General features: G+C 41.8%; 1 protein-coding gene across 3 annotated transcripts; it reads left to right on the top strand.

The window, feature by feature from the left end:
• The first annotated feature begins 510 nt into the window (after positions 1-510).
• csnk1db (casein kinase 1, delta b) lies at positions 511-15,072 on the top strand. 3 transcript variants are annotated; one of them, XM_071462627.1, is made up of 10 exons: positions 511-1,018; positions 6,174-6,284; positions 6,778-6,926; positions 7,210-7,438; positions 7,567-7,737; positions 7,860-8,008; positions 8,643-8,811; positions 9,276-9,415; positions 9,931-9,996; positions 13,410-15,072. In XM_071462627.1, exons 1-9 carry the CDS (start codon positions 943-945, stop codon positions 9,979-9,981), a joined length of 1,245 nt encoding a protein of 414 aa, XP_071318728.1. In that variant the 5' UTR covers positions 511-942; the 3' UTR covers positions 9,982-9,996; positions 13,410-15,072. The 3 variants fall into 3 exon arrangements, with proteins under 3 accessions (XP_071318728.1, XP_071318729.1, XP_071318727.1); XM_071462628.1 differs by having other exon boundaries at positions 518-1,018; positions 9,926-9,996; XM_071462626.1 differs by lacking the exon at positions 9,931-9,996 and having other exon boundaries at positions 522-1,018.
• Positions 15,073-16,243: the final 1,171 nt, after the last annotated feature.

The raw sequence follows: 16,243 nt of genomic DNA, 5'->3' as shown, positions 1-16,243 counted from the left end.
ATGACACACCGGTCAACTAATCACTCATGTAAAAGGCTGCTTATGTATATGTTGCCATACTGTGCATGACACAGTATAGCTATTAATTACAATCTATAAAAAATAAACAACAGATAATAAAGAGTTATTAATATGTCAGTTTGTTGCTTTATTTCTTCCAGTTGACTAAATTCAGATAGTATTATATCTGGATGATTAAAGACTTAGTTGCAAATCAAACTTGCTTGTAATTAAAGTAAGGATACTTCATCAATCATTTTAAAATCAGTTCACTGGTATTTTACTGTTATTGCCAACAGCAGGTACAAGTCACCAAGAAGAAGAAAGCTGCCATAGGAGCCTCAGTGTCATTTAGTAGCCACATGTACAAGCTTTATGTCACGTAACAAAAGGGTTAAGTTGTGCTTGGCTTATTTGAGTTTTCCATGTGCATGTAACTGTGTTTATAACGTTGCCAGACTTTTTAAGTGACCGAGTTTTGCCTTGACATTTTCTTCCATGTTTTGTTGCTAGGGGAAGTGACGTCAGCCGCCAACAGCAGCTTTCACGGTGGGAGAGAATCTGACACTGGAGTGAAGCTGCGCACGGATAGAAACGAAGTCTGTCAGCAAAATCCGTCTCCATCCTTATGTTCTGGCCAACAATGAGCCCCCAGATACGGAGAACATAAACTACGCGTTTCACACTACCGGATGATATCGATATTATAGCTCTTCGTTCCTCAGAAAGTTAAAAAAGGGATGGTGAAATTTGTTACCGAAGGAACTGGGATTCTGGGGGGGAAGGGGATTGTAAATTAAGGGGGGTATAAACCGGTCAGAGAAGGAGGAGTATTTGCCAAGGTAACGTAAACAAAAGGTTAATAGCTGAACATTTAGAATAAACAACGTTAGTTACCAGTTTACGAGCGAAGTAACAGACGTAACGTTAGCTAACAGCAAAATGGAGCTAAGAGTGGGGAACCGATACAGACTGGGCAGAAAAATCGGAAGTGGATCTTTCGGGGACATCTATTTAGGTGAGTAAAAATGATCTTCATCATGCTTTACCCACCCTATTAAGCAACATTTAAAGATACTTCCCTGTCCAAATGAAATTAGATTCACGTCATTCTCCTATCCATGTCATTTTACGTCACAGCTAAGCTATCTGAGTTTTTCTAGCCTCTGTCCTGCTAAAACTACTACAAGCTGTCAGTTAAAATTATAAAGCAAGACATAGTGTTAGCACTGCAAGCACTGTATGAATGCAGGTAAGACAGCTAATGTGTTTAACAGATATTATGTTACGTAAATCCAGTGATAACTTCAAGATGCTGCTGGATTAGATTATTTTTTATAAACATGCAGCTCTCTGCCATTAGCCCCCCCTTCCCCCTCTGTACTAGCTGTCAATTTTGAATGTATTAGTGTTCTCACATTGGAACACTTGTACCAATTTGCTTATATTTTGTAAGGCCACCTTAGTGGGATATACCTGTTATGTCATTCTGACGTGGGCTCAAATTACAACAGCTACACAGTCATCGACCTACAGTAATAATGACAATCTATGTCTGTCAGTGAGTATGATATCTGAAATATCTGAAATAAAGCTTCAGGCTCTTATTCTTCAGCCTGAGTTCAATTTTTTCAGTTAGTTTTACAAACTCATAATATAAGAAAGTTTACAGTCCAGAATACTACACATCCACAGGGATTACGTTTATAATTTAACACCATTAATATTAGAATAATACTGGCAGATTGCCTGTGACAAAGCATATATGTAGATAAATATACAAAGCAACATGTAGAGCATATTTGTCAGGCAAAAGCCAAGAGTTTCGTTTTGCTGTGTAAAGAATTGATAAAATGTGCTGGTTGTCATTTTAGCCCAGACCTGTGGAATGATGACTGGAAACATTGTTCTTACAACAACCCAACCTACCACCTCTTGTAATTTTCCAAGGTTACTTCTTTTAGTTTCCATCACTCATTTGATGTGTGACTTGGATTTACTGTTGCATAGTTTGGTGAATGTGTTTGTGAAGATAAAGAGACTGGGAACACTTGTTTTCCAGTTGATGAAGGCATTGGTTAGCTTTGGGGTAAAATAGCCCTTTGATCTGCTATCTTAGGAAACTTCTCAGGAAATGGTTGTTTACAAGAGTCGGTTTGATCTTGCCATGGCACGATGCTGGAGGAGTTGACATCTCTGATTCCTGGTTACAGAGCCTATAATATGGTGTCAAGATGTTGACATGTGATCTTTCTGTTCTTTAACAAAAGCCTGAATTTGCACAGGATTTATGCAATTGCTGTATTGTAACTGAGCCAAGAGCTTGGGGTCTGTCCTGCAAGTCTAGCGGGTTTGGCAAAGCAAAACACACCCAGCAGTTACTGGTACACAGCTCCAATACGTTTGTGGAACAGTGACCACAGTAAACAGTCAGACCCGTCATCATATGAAATTGACAGGACATTTTTACTACAGACTATTAGCTTTTTACTGCACCTGTATTGATAAGTCTCAGACATCTACTGTAACTGCAGTATTTCCCATACATAGGCTTTGCTTGGGCAGCCTACCCAGGTAGACTGAGACCTGCCCAGATAGATAAAATTGCTCTGATTCATCATAGATATGTCATACACTGGAATACCATATTTCATTCCCTTCAGACCAGCTCATCTCTGGGCACACAGCTGTCTGAGTTTGTCTGCGTGCTGGCACCTAGCTAGCATCTATGGAGACCCTGCCATGTGAGGCGTTCCATGTGAGGGAACATCTGTAAATTGCAGCTAGTACCGGTTGTTTAGGGGAACACCACCCACCACAAGTAAATGATCAACCTGTGGGAAACTGAGCTGGAAGAGTTTTTGTTTGTGCCCTGTAGCGGGTTACCTTTGATGAGAGCTAGATTGGGTCTCTGTAGGTTTTGTGTGACCAGCAGGTTGTTCATCTGCACTGGACAGTTTTGTTGGCTCCAGGTGTTGATCTTTCTTTTTATGGGTCTTTTGTTGTTGTAAACATTTCCAAGGTTATGTGATTAATGATAAATGAACAACAGGTTATTTATAACGTTAAGATGATCTTAGTGTAGTGCCTGGACGTTTGATAGGCACTGCAAAATGTATACAAGGGAAACACTGCGATATGTAAAATATCTACTCTGGAAATCCAGTTATTGGAAAAGGCACAAAGTTGTTTTAGGTGATAGCTGGTCATATGAGCCACCATGAGTTGGAACAGTCCGTAAACTGTGATGAGAATAATTACAATCTATGTGGGTCCACCACATAGCACTATTTTCTGTGCCACCCCGAGTTGAGTACTGCCCTCAGCCTGACTTGGCCATAGCACCTGTCCTAGAGGAATGTCCACTGACTGAAACAATTTGTAAGGTTCTATTTCGTAAGGATAGTGAGGATTAAATGGTTGTCACTTTGTGTGGTGTGTGAGACTGGAGAGAGTAAGTCAATGCATTAATAATTATTTTCCTTATCAATTCATGTCCATCTATAAAAAACATAAAATGATAGAAAACTGCGAAAAGTGAAACATTTGACATTTTAGTTTGTTGAACAACTGCAACAATTAGTCGGTCATTAATTTTGTCGATAGACTGCTTTACCATTCAGTGCCAACTTTGGGCAATGGCAGATTTTGATCCTGGTGCAACCGCAGAATTTGTTAAACCTTAAATTCAGTAAGGTTCAACTTCACAGACCCAGAGAAACACATCTACAGGACAGAATCCTGGTCTATGAGTTTAGTAGACATACAGAGTGGTAGGAATCATGGGTTCTAGAAGTGTTTTCCCATCTTCTATTCCCATTTTAAAATGTTCCTTAAACAATATCATAAATGTTATTTTACATTGAAGCAAACAGAACTCACTTGGATAATGTAACAAACACGCTTGTTTCTGTAACATAAACCCATGTGATGGAGAGTGGTCTAGTCACATTCCTTCATCTTGTACGTGAAACTAATGTAACTGGTTTTATGTAACCAAACCCACATGTGAATCATCAAACATGTTTGCACATGTAGGTTTTAAAAGACTGCTCCACTGAGTTAGCGTTGCACTCCAATAACATTGTGGGACTCCTGTTGGACAATGTGAAAAACAAACTAATAATAAAAAGCAACACAGCTGAACCAGAGATACAGTGTTTTTATTATTCCATGCATTATTTTTCTTCATCTAAAGCAGATACCTATATTATCCACAATACAACTCAATCATGGACATCTCACTCATAGATTCAAGTGTGTTATGCTTGTGGCTGTTGTTGTCTCAAGCCTCTAACCTCTAAACAGAGGTGAGCAGTTGGCTACAGAGGTCTGGGTACTTCTTGATTCTCACTGTCATCTCCAGACTTTTTATCACAAATTTCACAGAGCTTCCTTTGAAGCTTCAAAAGGCTTTGTGCAACTTTTTTCATATATGCATTAGTACTCCCCAAGACTTAAAATTGACTTTAATGTGTAGGAGAGGAACCACCAGAAATAACCACTTTATCAATGCTTGTGTGCTCCGCATCACAGGCTGACATTGTTTTCCTCGGGCAGATATCTTGTGAATGCTGGGCTGAGAAAGTCAATCTTTGTGAATACATCTATGTTCTGATCAGGTGTTTCCTGTTGAACGTTAAAAACTTCTCACTGGAAGTGGAGCAATGGCCAGGTGCACATACGTAGATTTAGAAATGACATGCAAACAAAGATTTCTCTTATGGAAAGGGTCCATCATAGTTGTAATCCAACATTGCACCTATAGATAGAGAAGAAGTGCCTGTACAATATTTAGCGTCAAGCATACAGTGTAGCCCTACAGCAGTCTCGAAAAGTCCCGAAACCAAAGATTTTCAGTCAGTTCGCAATAATGATACAGAAAGACAAAGAAGCTGGAAACAGTGAAGGTTTCCTGTTTTGCAGGATAAATCACTTAAACTGATGATCAAGCAGTTAACATAGTTGTCATCAGACAATTTTCTGTCAGATGGTAAATCTGCAAATAATCTCAGTGCTAATATGCACTCAATTGTCAGATTAAAGAGAACACCAAGCTCAAACTACTATCATCTAATGCACAAACTTTTTTCCTCAATTAAGTATTTAGTATCAGCAAAGTCCTTCATAGTAGAAGTCACACATTTGCCTTTTCATGTGTTCATTTGAAGGCTTGGCTTTATTTAACATTGTGGCCTTTTCTATTGCAATGAAACCAGGCAATTATGGTTCCACTCAAAAGCCGTTTCTAGCTGTGTTTTGATTTTCTGTGGGGCCAGGATGGACCAGGATTTTCATCATAATCTATTTTTCCACAGAAATCCTGCTGTATTGCTGCTATGAAGACCCCCCATTATGCTGCCTTTGCTTGTTTACTCCGAACCAGACAAAGGCAGCATATTGCCGGCCCAGTGTGTGATTTTTACATGGCATCCCACTGCTGATGTCAGAGGCTTGACATATGATGTCTAGTCTGACGTATAAAACACATTCAAGCATACCACTGTTGCTCTCTAAACAACAGTGATGGGTGAACTGAGTGGGGAGGTGCTTTTGCTAGCCGTGCAAGTCACTCTGCAACATCTACAACGTGTTGGTTCCTGTAGGTTTGCTGCTAACTTCTTCTTCAGACATTTTTCAGTCCCCTGGTGGCACAACTCACCCCACCACAAACATTCTGTGATTATGGATTGATTATGCTTTTACACAGTCCCATTGCTATCTCCGCTGCTGACATAAAGATGTGCCCCCCAGTCCATATTTTTTAGACCTCAAGGCGGAGTAAAGGCACAACATTGCTGTCTTGTTCAGGATGTGTAAAAGCTATAGCCAGGGGCTATAGTCACGTATATCTGTTTTTTCTTTGAAGTAGATTATGATAATGGAAAAAGTTTAATTTCTTAATATGCCAGCTCGAACTTTGCTGTTTAAAATTTTATGTTGAACTACTTTGCAAAAGTTTACACTGTGATTTACTCAAGTTAACCCACAGATCTTTACATTTTTAATTAGAAACAACTGAAGAAGTCTCAGCAATGAATGTTTCAAAATTTAAGATACCTATATGTGTATGTTGGCAAGGTTTTTTTTTTTTGGGGGGGGGGGGGGGTTGGGTTTTTTTTGTAATTTGGGTGAACAGATCCTTTAATGTATTTCCATTTGTCCTTTTCCAGGCACAGATATTTCAGTGGGTGAGGAGGTTGCAATTAAGCTGGAATGTGTGAAGACCAAACACCCCCAGCTCCACATCGAGAGCAAGATCTACAAGATGATGCAAGGAGGAGGTGATGCATCAGCTCACATGCTGGAACCCTCATCTTACACTAGACTTCTGTTCTCTATCCCCCCCCCCCCCCCCCACCCCCCCCCCCACCCCCATCTCTTTTCATACTCAAACACATGATTTGTTGCCCTCACCTTATCTGCTTTCTTGCCATCTTCCTCCTCATTGATTCACTCCCATCTCTTCCATCCTCCCCCATGTAAATCCACAAGTCACCAAACAGCGTTAGAGGAGAGAGACTGAAAGCACATAACTGCAAATTGTTGTCCTTAAAGCAAGTTGTCATGTGTGGCAGCCCCACATCATTTGAGGACAAACAGTGGTTGTAACTGCAGCTGAGAGTCAAACGGAGAAAAAAAGTTTCCCATGGATCTTTTTTTCCCAGTTGTGTAAATGTTTATATTGAGTAAACTGTAATAATTGGAGCCTCTTTTCTAGATAATCCCTCTATTTAGGCAACCATTGTAATTGCGTTTGCTCCCATGTTTCTGCAGTGGGCATTCCAACAATAAAGTGGTGCGGAGCAGAAGGTGACTACAATGTGATGGTGATGGAGCTGCTGGGACCCAGCCTCGAGGACCTCTTCAACTTCTGCTCACGCAAGTTCAGCCTCAAGACAGTCCTGCTGCTGGCTGATCAAATGGTGAGACTTGACACAGTCTTTACCTTCTGTCTACTGCCGGAGTGTATCCCACACCGTGCACTTTATAAAAATGAAAGCAGGAATGTCCTCAGTAGTTCCTTTTCAAGGCAGGAGAAAAAGGAGAGACAAAAGAGAAAAAAAAAACTTCATAGAATATCTTGAAAAATTATGATGGATTGAATAACATTTGATTAACATCATGGTCATCAAGTCTAGTCAGTCACCTCATTAATCTGCTCTTCTCTAGTGACCTAGTTTGTCTTTTTGTTCTGCTCCTCCACAGATCAGTCGCATTGAGTACATTCACTCCAAGAACTTTATCCACAGAGATGTGAAGCCTGATAACTTCCTGATGGGACTGGGCAAAAAGGGCAACCTAGTCTACATTATTGACTTTGGCTTGGCTAAAAAATACCGTGACGCTCGCACACACCAGCACATCCCCTACCGCGAGAACAAGAACCTGACTGGCACCGCACGCTACGCCTCAATCAACACACATCTCGGGATTGGTACAGTAGCTCTGTTTGACTTGAACACGTTGCTGAATTTGTTAGACAGTGACAGTATTTTTTGATTTTTGTAATCAATTTTTCCTCCTCTCTTCATCCTTCTCCTTTTCTGTGCTCTCCCTCCACAGAGCAGTCAAGGCGCGATGACCTGGAGTCGTTAGGCTACGTTCTCATGTATTTTAATCTGGGCTCACTGCCTTGGCAAGGCCTGAAGGCTGCTACCAAGAGGCAGAAGTATGAACGCATCAGTGAGAAGAAAATGTCCACCCCCATTGAGGTGCTTTGCAAGGGGTATCCCTGTGAGTTTCAGCCTCTGTTAGGCTTTATTTATTTATTCTAAATTTTTCTAAAAGGACCTCATAATGACTCGTATTGGTCAGTATCCATCTGTTGAGAGATGTATTCTCCCTCTCTGTCACAGCTGAGTTTGCAACCTACTTGAATTTCTGTCGCTCCCTGCGCTTTGATGACAAGCCGGACTACTCGTACCTACGACAGCTCTTCAGGAACCTGTTTCACAGACAGGGCTTCTCTTATGACTATGTGTTTGACTGGAACATGCTGAAGTTTGTGAGTACTAATCGTAATCTCTGAACTCTATGGGGTTGAAACATCAGCTACAGCAAAGGTTTGCAATTCAGAGGATTGCAATTTTTTGATCATTTCCATGTTGTGTTCATGTCATATTCTTTACCCGCAAAGTTTAATCTTTGTTATGATGGAAAAACCTTTGCTGTTGAGTAAACACCCTTCCACATAATAATATAATCATTGTTGTGTTAGACTGATCTAAAAACAGAACACCAGGTATAAATGAATAACCATCCTTATTAGTTGTGGTCAGAAACGGTATCTAAGCCTTGTGTGTATTTTCAGCCATGCTAGCAACACGCCTCTAGTCATTTTAACAACTTTGGTGAATCTTTTTTTTTCCTATCATTATCATAAGGTCAACATTATCATGTGTGCACTACTTTAGCTTATGAGCTATATGTGCTAAACTAAGACGGTGAACATGGTAAAACATTGCACCTGCTTAACATCAGCGAGCTAGTATTGTCAATGTGAGTCTGTTAACATGCTGAGGTTAGCATTTAGCTCAAAGCTCCAGATATAGCCTAACAGAGCTCTAGCTTGGCCGTAGACTGTTAGTTTTATTCTACCATTTGTGTTTTTGTTGATTGCATCTTGTTGTTGTTCACAGGGAGCCAACCGTGCAGCAGAGGAAGCAGAGAGAGAGCGCCGGGACCGGGAGGACAGGCTGAGGCACAGCAGGAACCCAGGGGCCAGAGGAATACCTGCTGTATCAGGACGACCAAGAGGAACTCAGGATGGAGCCCCACCCACCCCACTAACGCCCACCTCACACACAGGTCAGTTCACTCCAGCCTGCCTCAGCACCTCTGAACTCAGCATCTGTTAGTAGGTGACACTAGTATAAATGTTGTAAAAACATCATTTCAAGGATTCAGTGCAGTGGTTTACAATATGACTTAATTCTGACTGTCGGCTGTAAAATTGTGGAAACAAGTTTCATATAGGGCGTTCAGTCTTGCTGATGACAGTATCAAAATCAGCAGCACAAGTTTCCTGATTTCAGTTAGTGTTTTGTACCATATTTAAATATAGTCAATGCAATGTTATGTAGGTTCTTTGTTACAACAACATTAATGCAGTTTGGCATTAAGAGAAGATGTGGATAAAGTTTTAATGTCCTTACCCAAACTCAGACACATGAATTAAAAACCGACCTATTTGTGTGGAATCTGATGCAAATCCATCCCCTGGAAAGTCGATCGTGCTAATGGTGTTCTGTGTTTTTGTCTCTGGTCTCCAGCAAACACGTCTCCTCGACAAGTATCTGGTATGGAGCGTGAACGAAAGGTCAGCATGCGACTGCACCGCGGCGCCCCCGTCAACGTGTCATCCTCAGACCTAACGGGACGGCAGGACACCTCCCGCATGTCCACCTCACAGGTACAAGACACCTCTGAGAAACATCTGCTTTCATCTTGCAGTGTCACCAAACCCACTAGCACGGGCAGAGAGAAGAAACTGTAGATAATTCCACTTCACCCCAGGCCAGGCTTTCAGTAGAGGACCTCCCCTAAATACACAGGAGGCTTTACAGTAACCAGTAGGAGGTGGAATTGCATTTTAAAGTTCGTTAAACTTTGTCTTCATGGAAGTCTGCATCTTGCTACTTCATTAGATCATTAGACATTAGTCTGTGATTAGCAGAGAGTGATTCTCCTCAAGTTTTTGTCAACATGATTTGCAGGCTGATGTGTAGTGCTTCACACAGGACCCAGATCCAGAGCAGAGAGAAGACAGTCTCTATTCAGCTGTTACAGCACATCAGCCTCATGTCTTCTGTTAGAGAGCCGTGCTGCTGTTCAGCCAGATTTCTCCAGTTGTGTGGTTGGTGCAGAATGTGGGTTCTGACTTGACCTATTGGGCCTTTTCTCTCCCTTCCCCGAACCTCAGAATAGCATTCCCTACGAGCATCACGCCAAGTAGACGCTCGCCACGTCCTTGTGTGACGGCGGCAACACTGGGTGAGTCCCGTCCCTAAAGCACCAGGGATGCATGCATCCTAACTCCAGTTCTACAGTGGGCTCGTGTTCAGTCCTGGTTCCAGGGTGTTTCACTTTCAGCCTAGGTTCTGCTATTTCATCAGATCCTCTAAATAGAGAAGGGACACAAGAAGAAAACGTGGTGAGCATCACATTAGATCACCAGCATTAACAGATTCCTGTCGATAGTTTCACCTGGAATCAGGGGTGAACACCACAGCAGATGTCAGTCAGTCTCCAGTGAGCTGCACATCCAGTTTGTGAATGAGACTTAGCTTGAATGACCAAGTTATTGGAGTCATTTTGCACAATCCATCACAACTAGTAGATGCTGTTAATTATATCAAGCCTAAGTCTCACAAACAATCAGATACCGACTATTGTCTGAACATGAGAGTTCAGTCCACTTGAGAACTGGAGTGGATAATGCATCGCAGTGCACCAGAGCCTAAGAATGTAACTCCCTCATTGCCTACTCAGGGTGACATGGTGCCCCCTTTAATCAGCTCTGCGCCTGTGGCTTGTTGCTTGCCGTGTTGGTTTGATGCCTGAGGCCACATCGATCAGATGGCAGGCCTTCAGCTGTAGCACCCAAAGGAATTTACTTTCCCTCACCTACACCCACACCTCCAACCTTGCTTGATGCAGTCCCCGTGTTATTTCACCCTCAGACTCCTGCCTCTCTGGTCTTCCGCACTAAACACATGCATGATATTAAGTTACCCGTTTGCAAGTCAGCATTGAGCTTTCTCATGGCTGCGGCTGAGAGCATGTCATCAATTCAGAGAGAGGAGGAAAAAGTTGGTTCAAATAAAGTCAGTCTAAAATCAGTCTGATCCATCTATGTTCTGTCTCTTCTCTCAGAACTTCTCTTGTGTTTGCACAGATTGTGTTTCCTTGCTGTGCTGCAGAGGTATACATCCTGCTAGTTGCATTTACTGTAGGTTTGTTGCTGGAACAAAACACTGGCAATAAACCTGACTACAACTACCAGGACAAGATACACAAACAAAATACAAAAACAAACTCAGAATGCTGAAGCCTCATACACAACATTTCCACCACAGGAACTTAACAACCCATAACCTCAGGTGAAGCCATTGTCACAGGTTCTGCTTTTGTCTCTGTACTTGGGGCTTAGTTCCTGAACCTGAATTTCAGCACTGCCTACGAGGTGGTCTTAATCCATGGTCCAGGTACATTGGAAGGAATGCAACCACAGGTTCGCAATATGGCAAACACCAGAATTAATAATACAGGACGTGTGTTTAGATCAGCACTGCAACAAATGTTTGTTCCAGTACAGAGAAGTACAAAGGATTCACAGTGTTAGATGTTGTGCTGAAATGTTAGGTGCTTGTCTGTTTAAACTGTAGATTCAATGTTGGTGACTAGTAGTGCTAGACTAGTACAAGTAACGCTTAATTAGCAGATTCATGCAGCATTTGCAGTAGTGATCTATGTCTTCCACTTAGGAACAGGGCAGCACAGTCGACTCGCACACACTCAACTACCAAGCAGTTTGTAGTGGTGACAAGCAGAATACAGCAGCACTGAGTACACGTCTGGTCAATATCACTAAAATGTGAATCCCAAGAAGAATGAAGCCAATTCACTGAACAACAGTGAGAGGTCCGCATTAAAAAAACAACTACAACAAAAGTCAGTGCACAATTAGTGAGATTCCATTCTTTTATGTGTTTTAATATTTTTTAAGTCTACCTTTGTTTTTGATGACAGAATTGATCCTCCTGTGCACAGATGATTCTTCTCAGCTGTTCTTTGATTGAGAGGTGTTGTTCTACCTTCTTTAAAAATGAAGGTGTTCTTACTGTTACACACTTAACAAGATGATAGTTTACACTTTTATGTGTCTGCACTAATGACAGCTTTGTGTTTTGGCGACGTCTGTCCCTTCCTCATGAAAGTGATATCCCAGTAACACAGTGTCAGTGTCACAGATACTCACTTGGACCCAAAGATGAAGTGAGTAGATTTTGGCTGGTGCTGCAGCTCCGTCCTCGCCGATTTTTCTACCCCTATAAGTCAGGCAACTGCCAGACACTTACCCTCGATCCCAGGATCACGGGGACACACACGTCCACCATGTTAAGGTGGCGGTTCCTGGTGGGGGCAAAGGGGTTTAAGTATCTCAGGATCTTGTTCATGACTGATGGTAGAATAGAGGACAGAATAGAATAGCTTGGTGCAGCATCAGCAGTAATGTGGATGTTGTACTGAGGGAAACTGAGCCTTAATGGATGTCACCGGTGTAATCAAACCTGGTGCAGTGACCACATGTAAACTTGTTTTGACTTTTTTTTTTTTTTAGATCTACTCAGTTGTTGTGCATTAATGTTGTACTTTCACTGTAGTCTATCTAACCTGTTTGTCCTCTATTATACACAACATCTTATACCCTACTATTCAGCTAAGATGACAGTTGTGAATCATTTAAGATTTGAGCGATATTGCAGAGGGAGGACTGTATTGTAAACTGCATGTCTGGAACGTTGTGGAAAACCAGGCAGAACATAACACCTGGACCTTTTGGGTTCTTACAGGCTCCATATTATGGGTTGTTAGATTCTGTTGTGGAAAAAAGCTTCAGCTGAGCTGAAGAATTTTTTCCTCATTCACTGACAGTGTAGTCACTCCACAGAGGGATGTCTCCACAGCCAGTAACTAAATAAAGGAATAACAGCAGCCAGTAATTCTTTCAACATACCTGCGACAGGTCAATACTGTTTTCAGAAGAAGAAAATCCAAACTTCTCCTCACAGCTTTTGCTCACAGCTTTGTTATTTTACAGACTGAGTGATGTTAATAGACTTGTGATTGGCTTCATCAAACGCCAGTCTTACAGGACGTACTGTAGGTATCACCACATTGTGTTTATCACGTGCCTGCAGCTGCTTCACAGCTCTTCCTTTACTCAGTTTTGTAATTTTACACATCCTTGCACATTTCCTGCCTGATACTGTAATCCTGCTGACAGCTTTTTCCTTCCATCGCAACACTGTTAAAGCATTTCTCCTGTGAAACGATATGAATGTGGCTGTCCAATCACGATGTCACTGGAAAGAAAGAAAAATATTGTCTAAAGCCAGAAAATATTGGGATATTGTTCTTATCACCAATCCGCCATCGCTAGTTACAACCATGCAGCTCCTCAGTTTCGAAGTTCATGGCGTGAACATGAATATGTTTTTGGTGACTTGAGAATGCGTTTAGGCAAATGACAGGGCTCTATGTGTGTACACATGTTGATGCAGAAGCAGTGACGGCACAAGGAAGCATGCATGTGAAGCTCAATGCATCCACTGACGTAGATCACGTGTAAGGTTGTTGTGTGTGTTTTGACCCTCCTACTTCCTGTCCTGTGTTTCCTCCAGATGGTGTCCGGTGCGCTGCCTGCTGGTCTCCATCTCCTAGCTCCGCGATGAGCCCCCACAATGCAACCTGGCAGACCAAGCCCTGTTCACTCAGAAGCAATCAGACATACTAATACTACCACCCACCACTATTAATTACTTCTACTACTACAGCTACCATTGGAAGCCAGCTTCTGACTCAGCACAAACTGCTTTGACTGACAGCTCTCAGTACCGCTGCCTCCTTCAGAATCTCCCACCCCCTCTGTCCCCCCCTCCCTCTTCTCCTGTTTGTGTGTTGGTCTGACCTCTGAAAACATTAAAGCGTGTCGGACTTCAGGACTGTTCTGTCCACTTTTTCAGGAGACATTTGCACAACCCTCCGCACTGCCCCCACCTCCACCACCACCTCCACCACCAGATTCTGAATGGGCAGTGGTTTGTCCAGGGAAAACATGGTAACCCCGCTCTCTTTTCTAGGACACAGACTGATGACAGAACAGTTAATGCCACTGGCTCCTCCTCCTCCTTCTGTGGGAGAATTCCTTTTTTTTCCTTTTTCTTTTCTTTTTTAAACCTTACATTTCCACTATCAATGATTGCTAGTTCATACATGATCAGAAAACAACCTTTTCTCTTTTTTGCAGTACAGTGTATCAAGCTGAACCAGCAGCTCTTCATTTTATATATGTATGGGTAGTTTTTGGCGTGTGATGCTTTTCATTGGTATTTGCAGTTTTCATTCCCTCCTCCCACCAACCACTCTCCCCTCTTTTTAATAATTCCCCACCACTGATGGCTCTCTTCAGTAACTCTATAGCCATTTGTATTAAATAAAAAGAAACTACTTCTTTGCATGTTTAGAGGTGAGCCTTCAGAGTCACATGTGGAGGCTTGAGTGCTAGTTGAACCCATGAACGTACCAAAAATATGCTTTGGTATCTTGGTTGCAGGAGGTTGTGTATTCACCCATTAGTTGGCAAGATGTTCTGTCTGTTCACCTCCAGGCACTGGTGTACTGTCCAGCAACGCCCTGCCCCCTTTCTAGTGTTCTCTGTAGGGGGCGAGGGTGTCATCTGACATTACACCAGATATCCATTCACTGTGTACAGATGAACATTCTCGTTTTTCTTATTTGTATTATTTTGAAGCTGTGAAGTACTTGTAATACTGACGTGTAAATGATTTCTCATGTTTTTCTTCTCACTGACGTGTGAGGACGGGTCTGAACACAGCCTCTGCTCTCGCTGTGAGAGGCTCAGTGATCCTGCACCGATGCTGCAAACAGCAGTATTTCCATGGGCATTGAAGACGCATACTTTTGTGAATCCCCTTAAACAGTTACTGAAATTATTCTTCATGGAGAACGTGGAGAGGAGAGCTGACCTTCATCCCTCCACAGGCTCCTCCTGCAGCAGTGTTCTGGTGGGGGGGTTTATATTTAGCTCAACCTGCTGACATGATGTGATGGCTGTGATGAACAACTCTGCCACATCTGTCAGATCGGCCCGTTGTAATTCATTCTCGCTGCTGCTTATTCTGTAGTTGTTGATTTTTGATCCTCGATCTCTTCGGTCAGCCACTCTACACCTGTTGAATTATGTAAGCGACCAGATAAGCAAGATTTACTTTCTCATTTATATTTGTTTGTGTACTTACACTGTAAATAAATGAATTACTTGTACCTTGTTGTGTCATGACTTTGCAGTGAATGTGAAATAATCAGTTTGTCCCAGGGACCAACAGGGGGGTGTCACGGGCCACAAAAAAACACACACAGTTGAGAATCTGATTGTCTGAGGAGTTCAACCTGCACTCCACAGTCAAATAGTGCAATTAAGCTAATTTTCTGAGTTGCTGTGGTTAGTGTCAAAAAAGCTTTGAGCATGTTACCTGGTTGCTGAATACAACAATGATGTCATTTACTGTTTTTTGGTTTTTTTCTCACAGAAAAGATGTTTGTGAAAATCAGACGTCACTAAGAAAGAAAGCAGTGTTAGTGCAGCGGGGTGTGTGTTACATTTCTTCACCAAGCAGGTTGTGTGTGATTTCCATTGTTGGTCTGTTGAGCATCATATCCAACAGATAGACAGGAGTACACGGGTCACAGCATCAGAGGCCTGCAGTACGAAGCAGGGGTGGAGGTTGGTGAGGTTAGCCAAAGGTTTACACTGGGGTTTCAGTACTATGATGATGGTTCACTTGTTACTGGGGTAAATAACCAAGGTAACATCTTGAACTCCTAACCTGCTCCAGCCCAACTAATGACTAATCAGAAACTAACCAATGAGATCACTGGAAAAACTGACAGGATCCCAATGAAAGAATACAAGTGTTTACAATAGAGTGATAAATAATAATAAGCAGTAAATATTTGTATAAATCAGTGGCTGAATGGTTTTGCTGATTTAAGTCTTTCCATGTCTCCACTGGTTTAAAAAACAGAGCTTCTAACAAACAGGAGAGTTTATCACACTGAGTAAATACAATAAGAACTAAACCTCTGATGTGTTTGATTAGAACAATGATCCACACAATGTTAAATATTTCATGATTATAATTGACATAACGCTTCAGTCAGATCGACCTCATCAGAGATGAACTACTCTGCTTTGGCAGCAGAAACATTCAGTCTGAAATGAACTGCTTCATCTGTATCACGTTTATAAGTTTGTTCATCATTAGACCAAAGAGCAAAAATACTCAGTTAAAATCTTAATATAATTTCTAATAACATTAGCCTGCCTTTAACAATTAGAAATTGTGTCTAGTGTCTCTTTTTTACTCTAATCATGTGATCATATGTTTAGATTTCACCTAGTTCAGTGTCACGTTTGGATGTTGCTGTAACTAAT

This window comes from Trachinotus anak, unplaced genomic scaffold, assembly GCF_046630095.1.
Source record: "Trachinotus anak isolate AG129_WGS33_773 ecotype Australia unplaced genomic scaffold, CSIRO_AGI_Tana_v1 ptg000025l, whole genome shotgun sequence".
Taxonomy (NCBI): Eukaryota; Metazoa; Chordata; class Actinopteri; order Carangiformes; family Carangidae; genus Trachinotus; species Trachinotus anak.
This window is presented reverse-complemented; position numbering and strand designations above follow the sequence as displayed.

Coding starts and splice junctions, on each gene's coding strand:
- csnk1db (XM_071462627.1), top strand. CDS start 943: ATGGAGCTAAGAGTGGGGAACCGATACAGACTGGGCAGAAAAATCGGA. Junction 6,285..6,777: donor CAAGATGATGCAAGGAGGAG/GTGATGCATCAG, acceptor ATGTTTCTGCAG/TGGGCATTCCAACAATAAAG. Junction 7,738..7,859: donor GCTTTGCAAGGGGTATCCCT/GTGAGTTTCAGC, acceptor TCTCTGTCACAG/CTGAGTTTGCAACCTACTTG.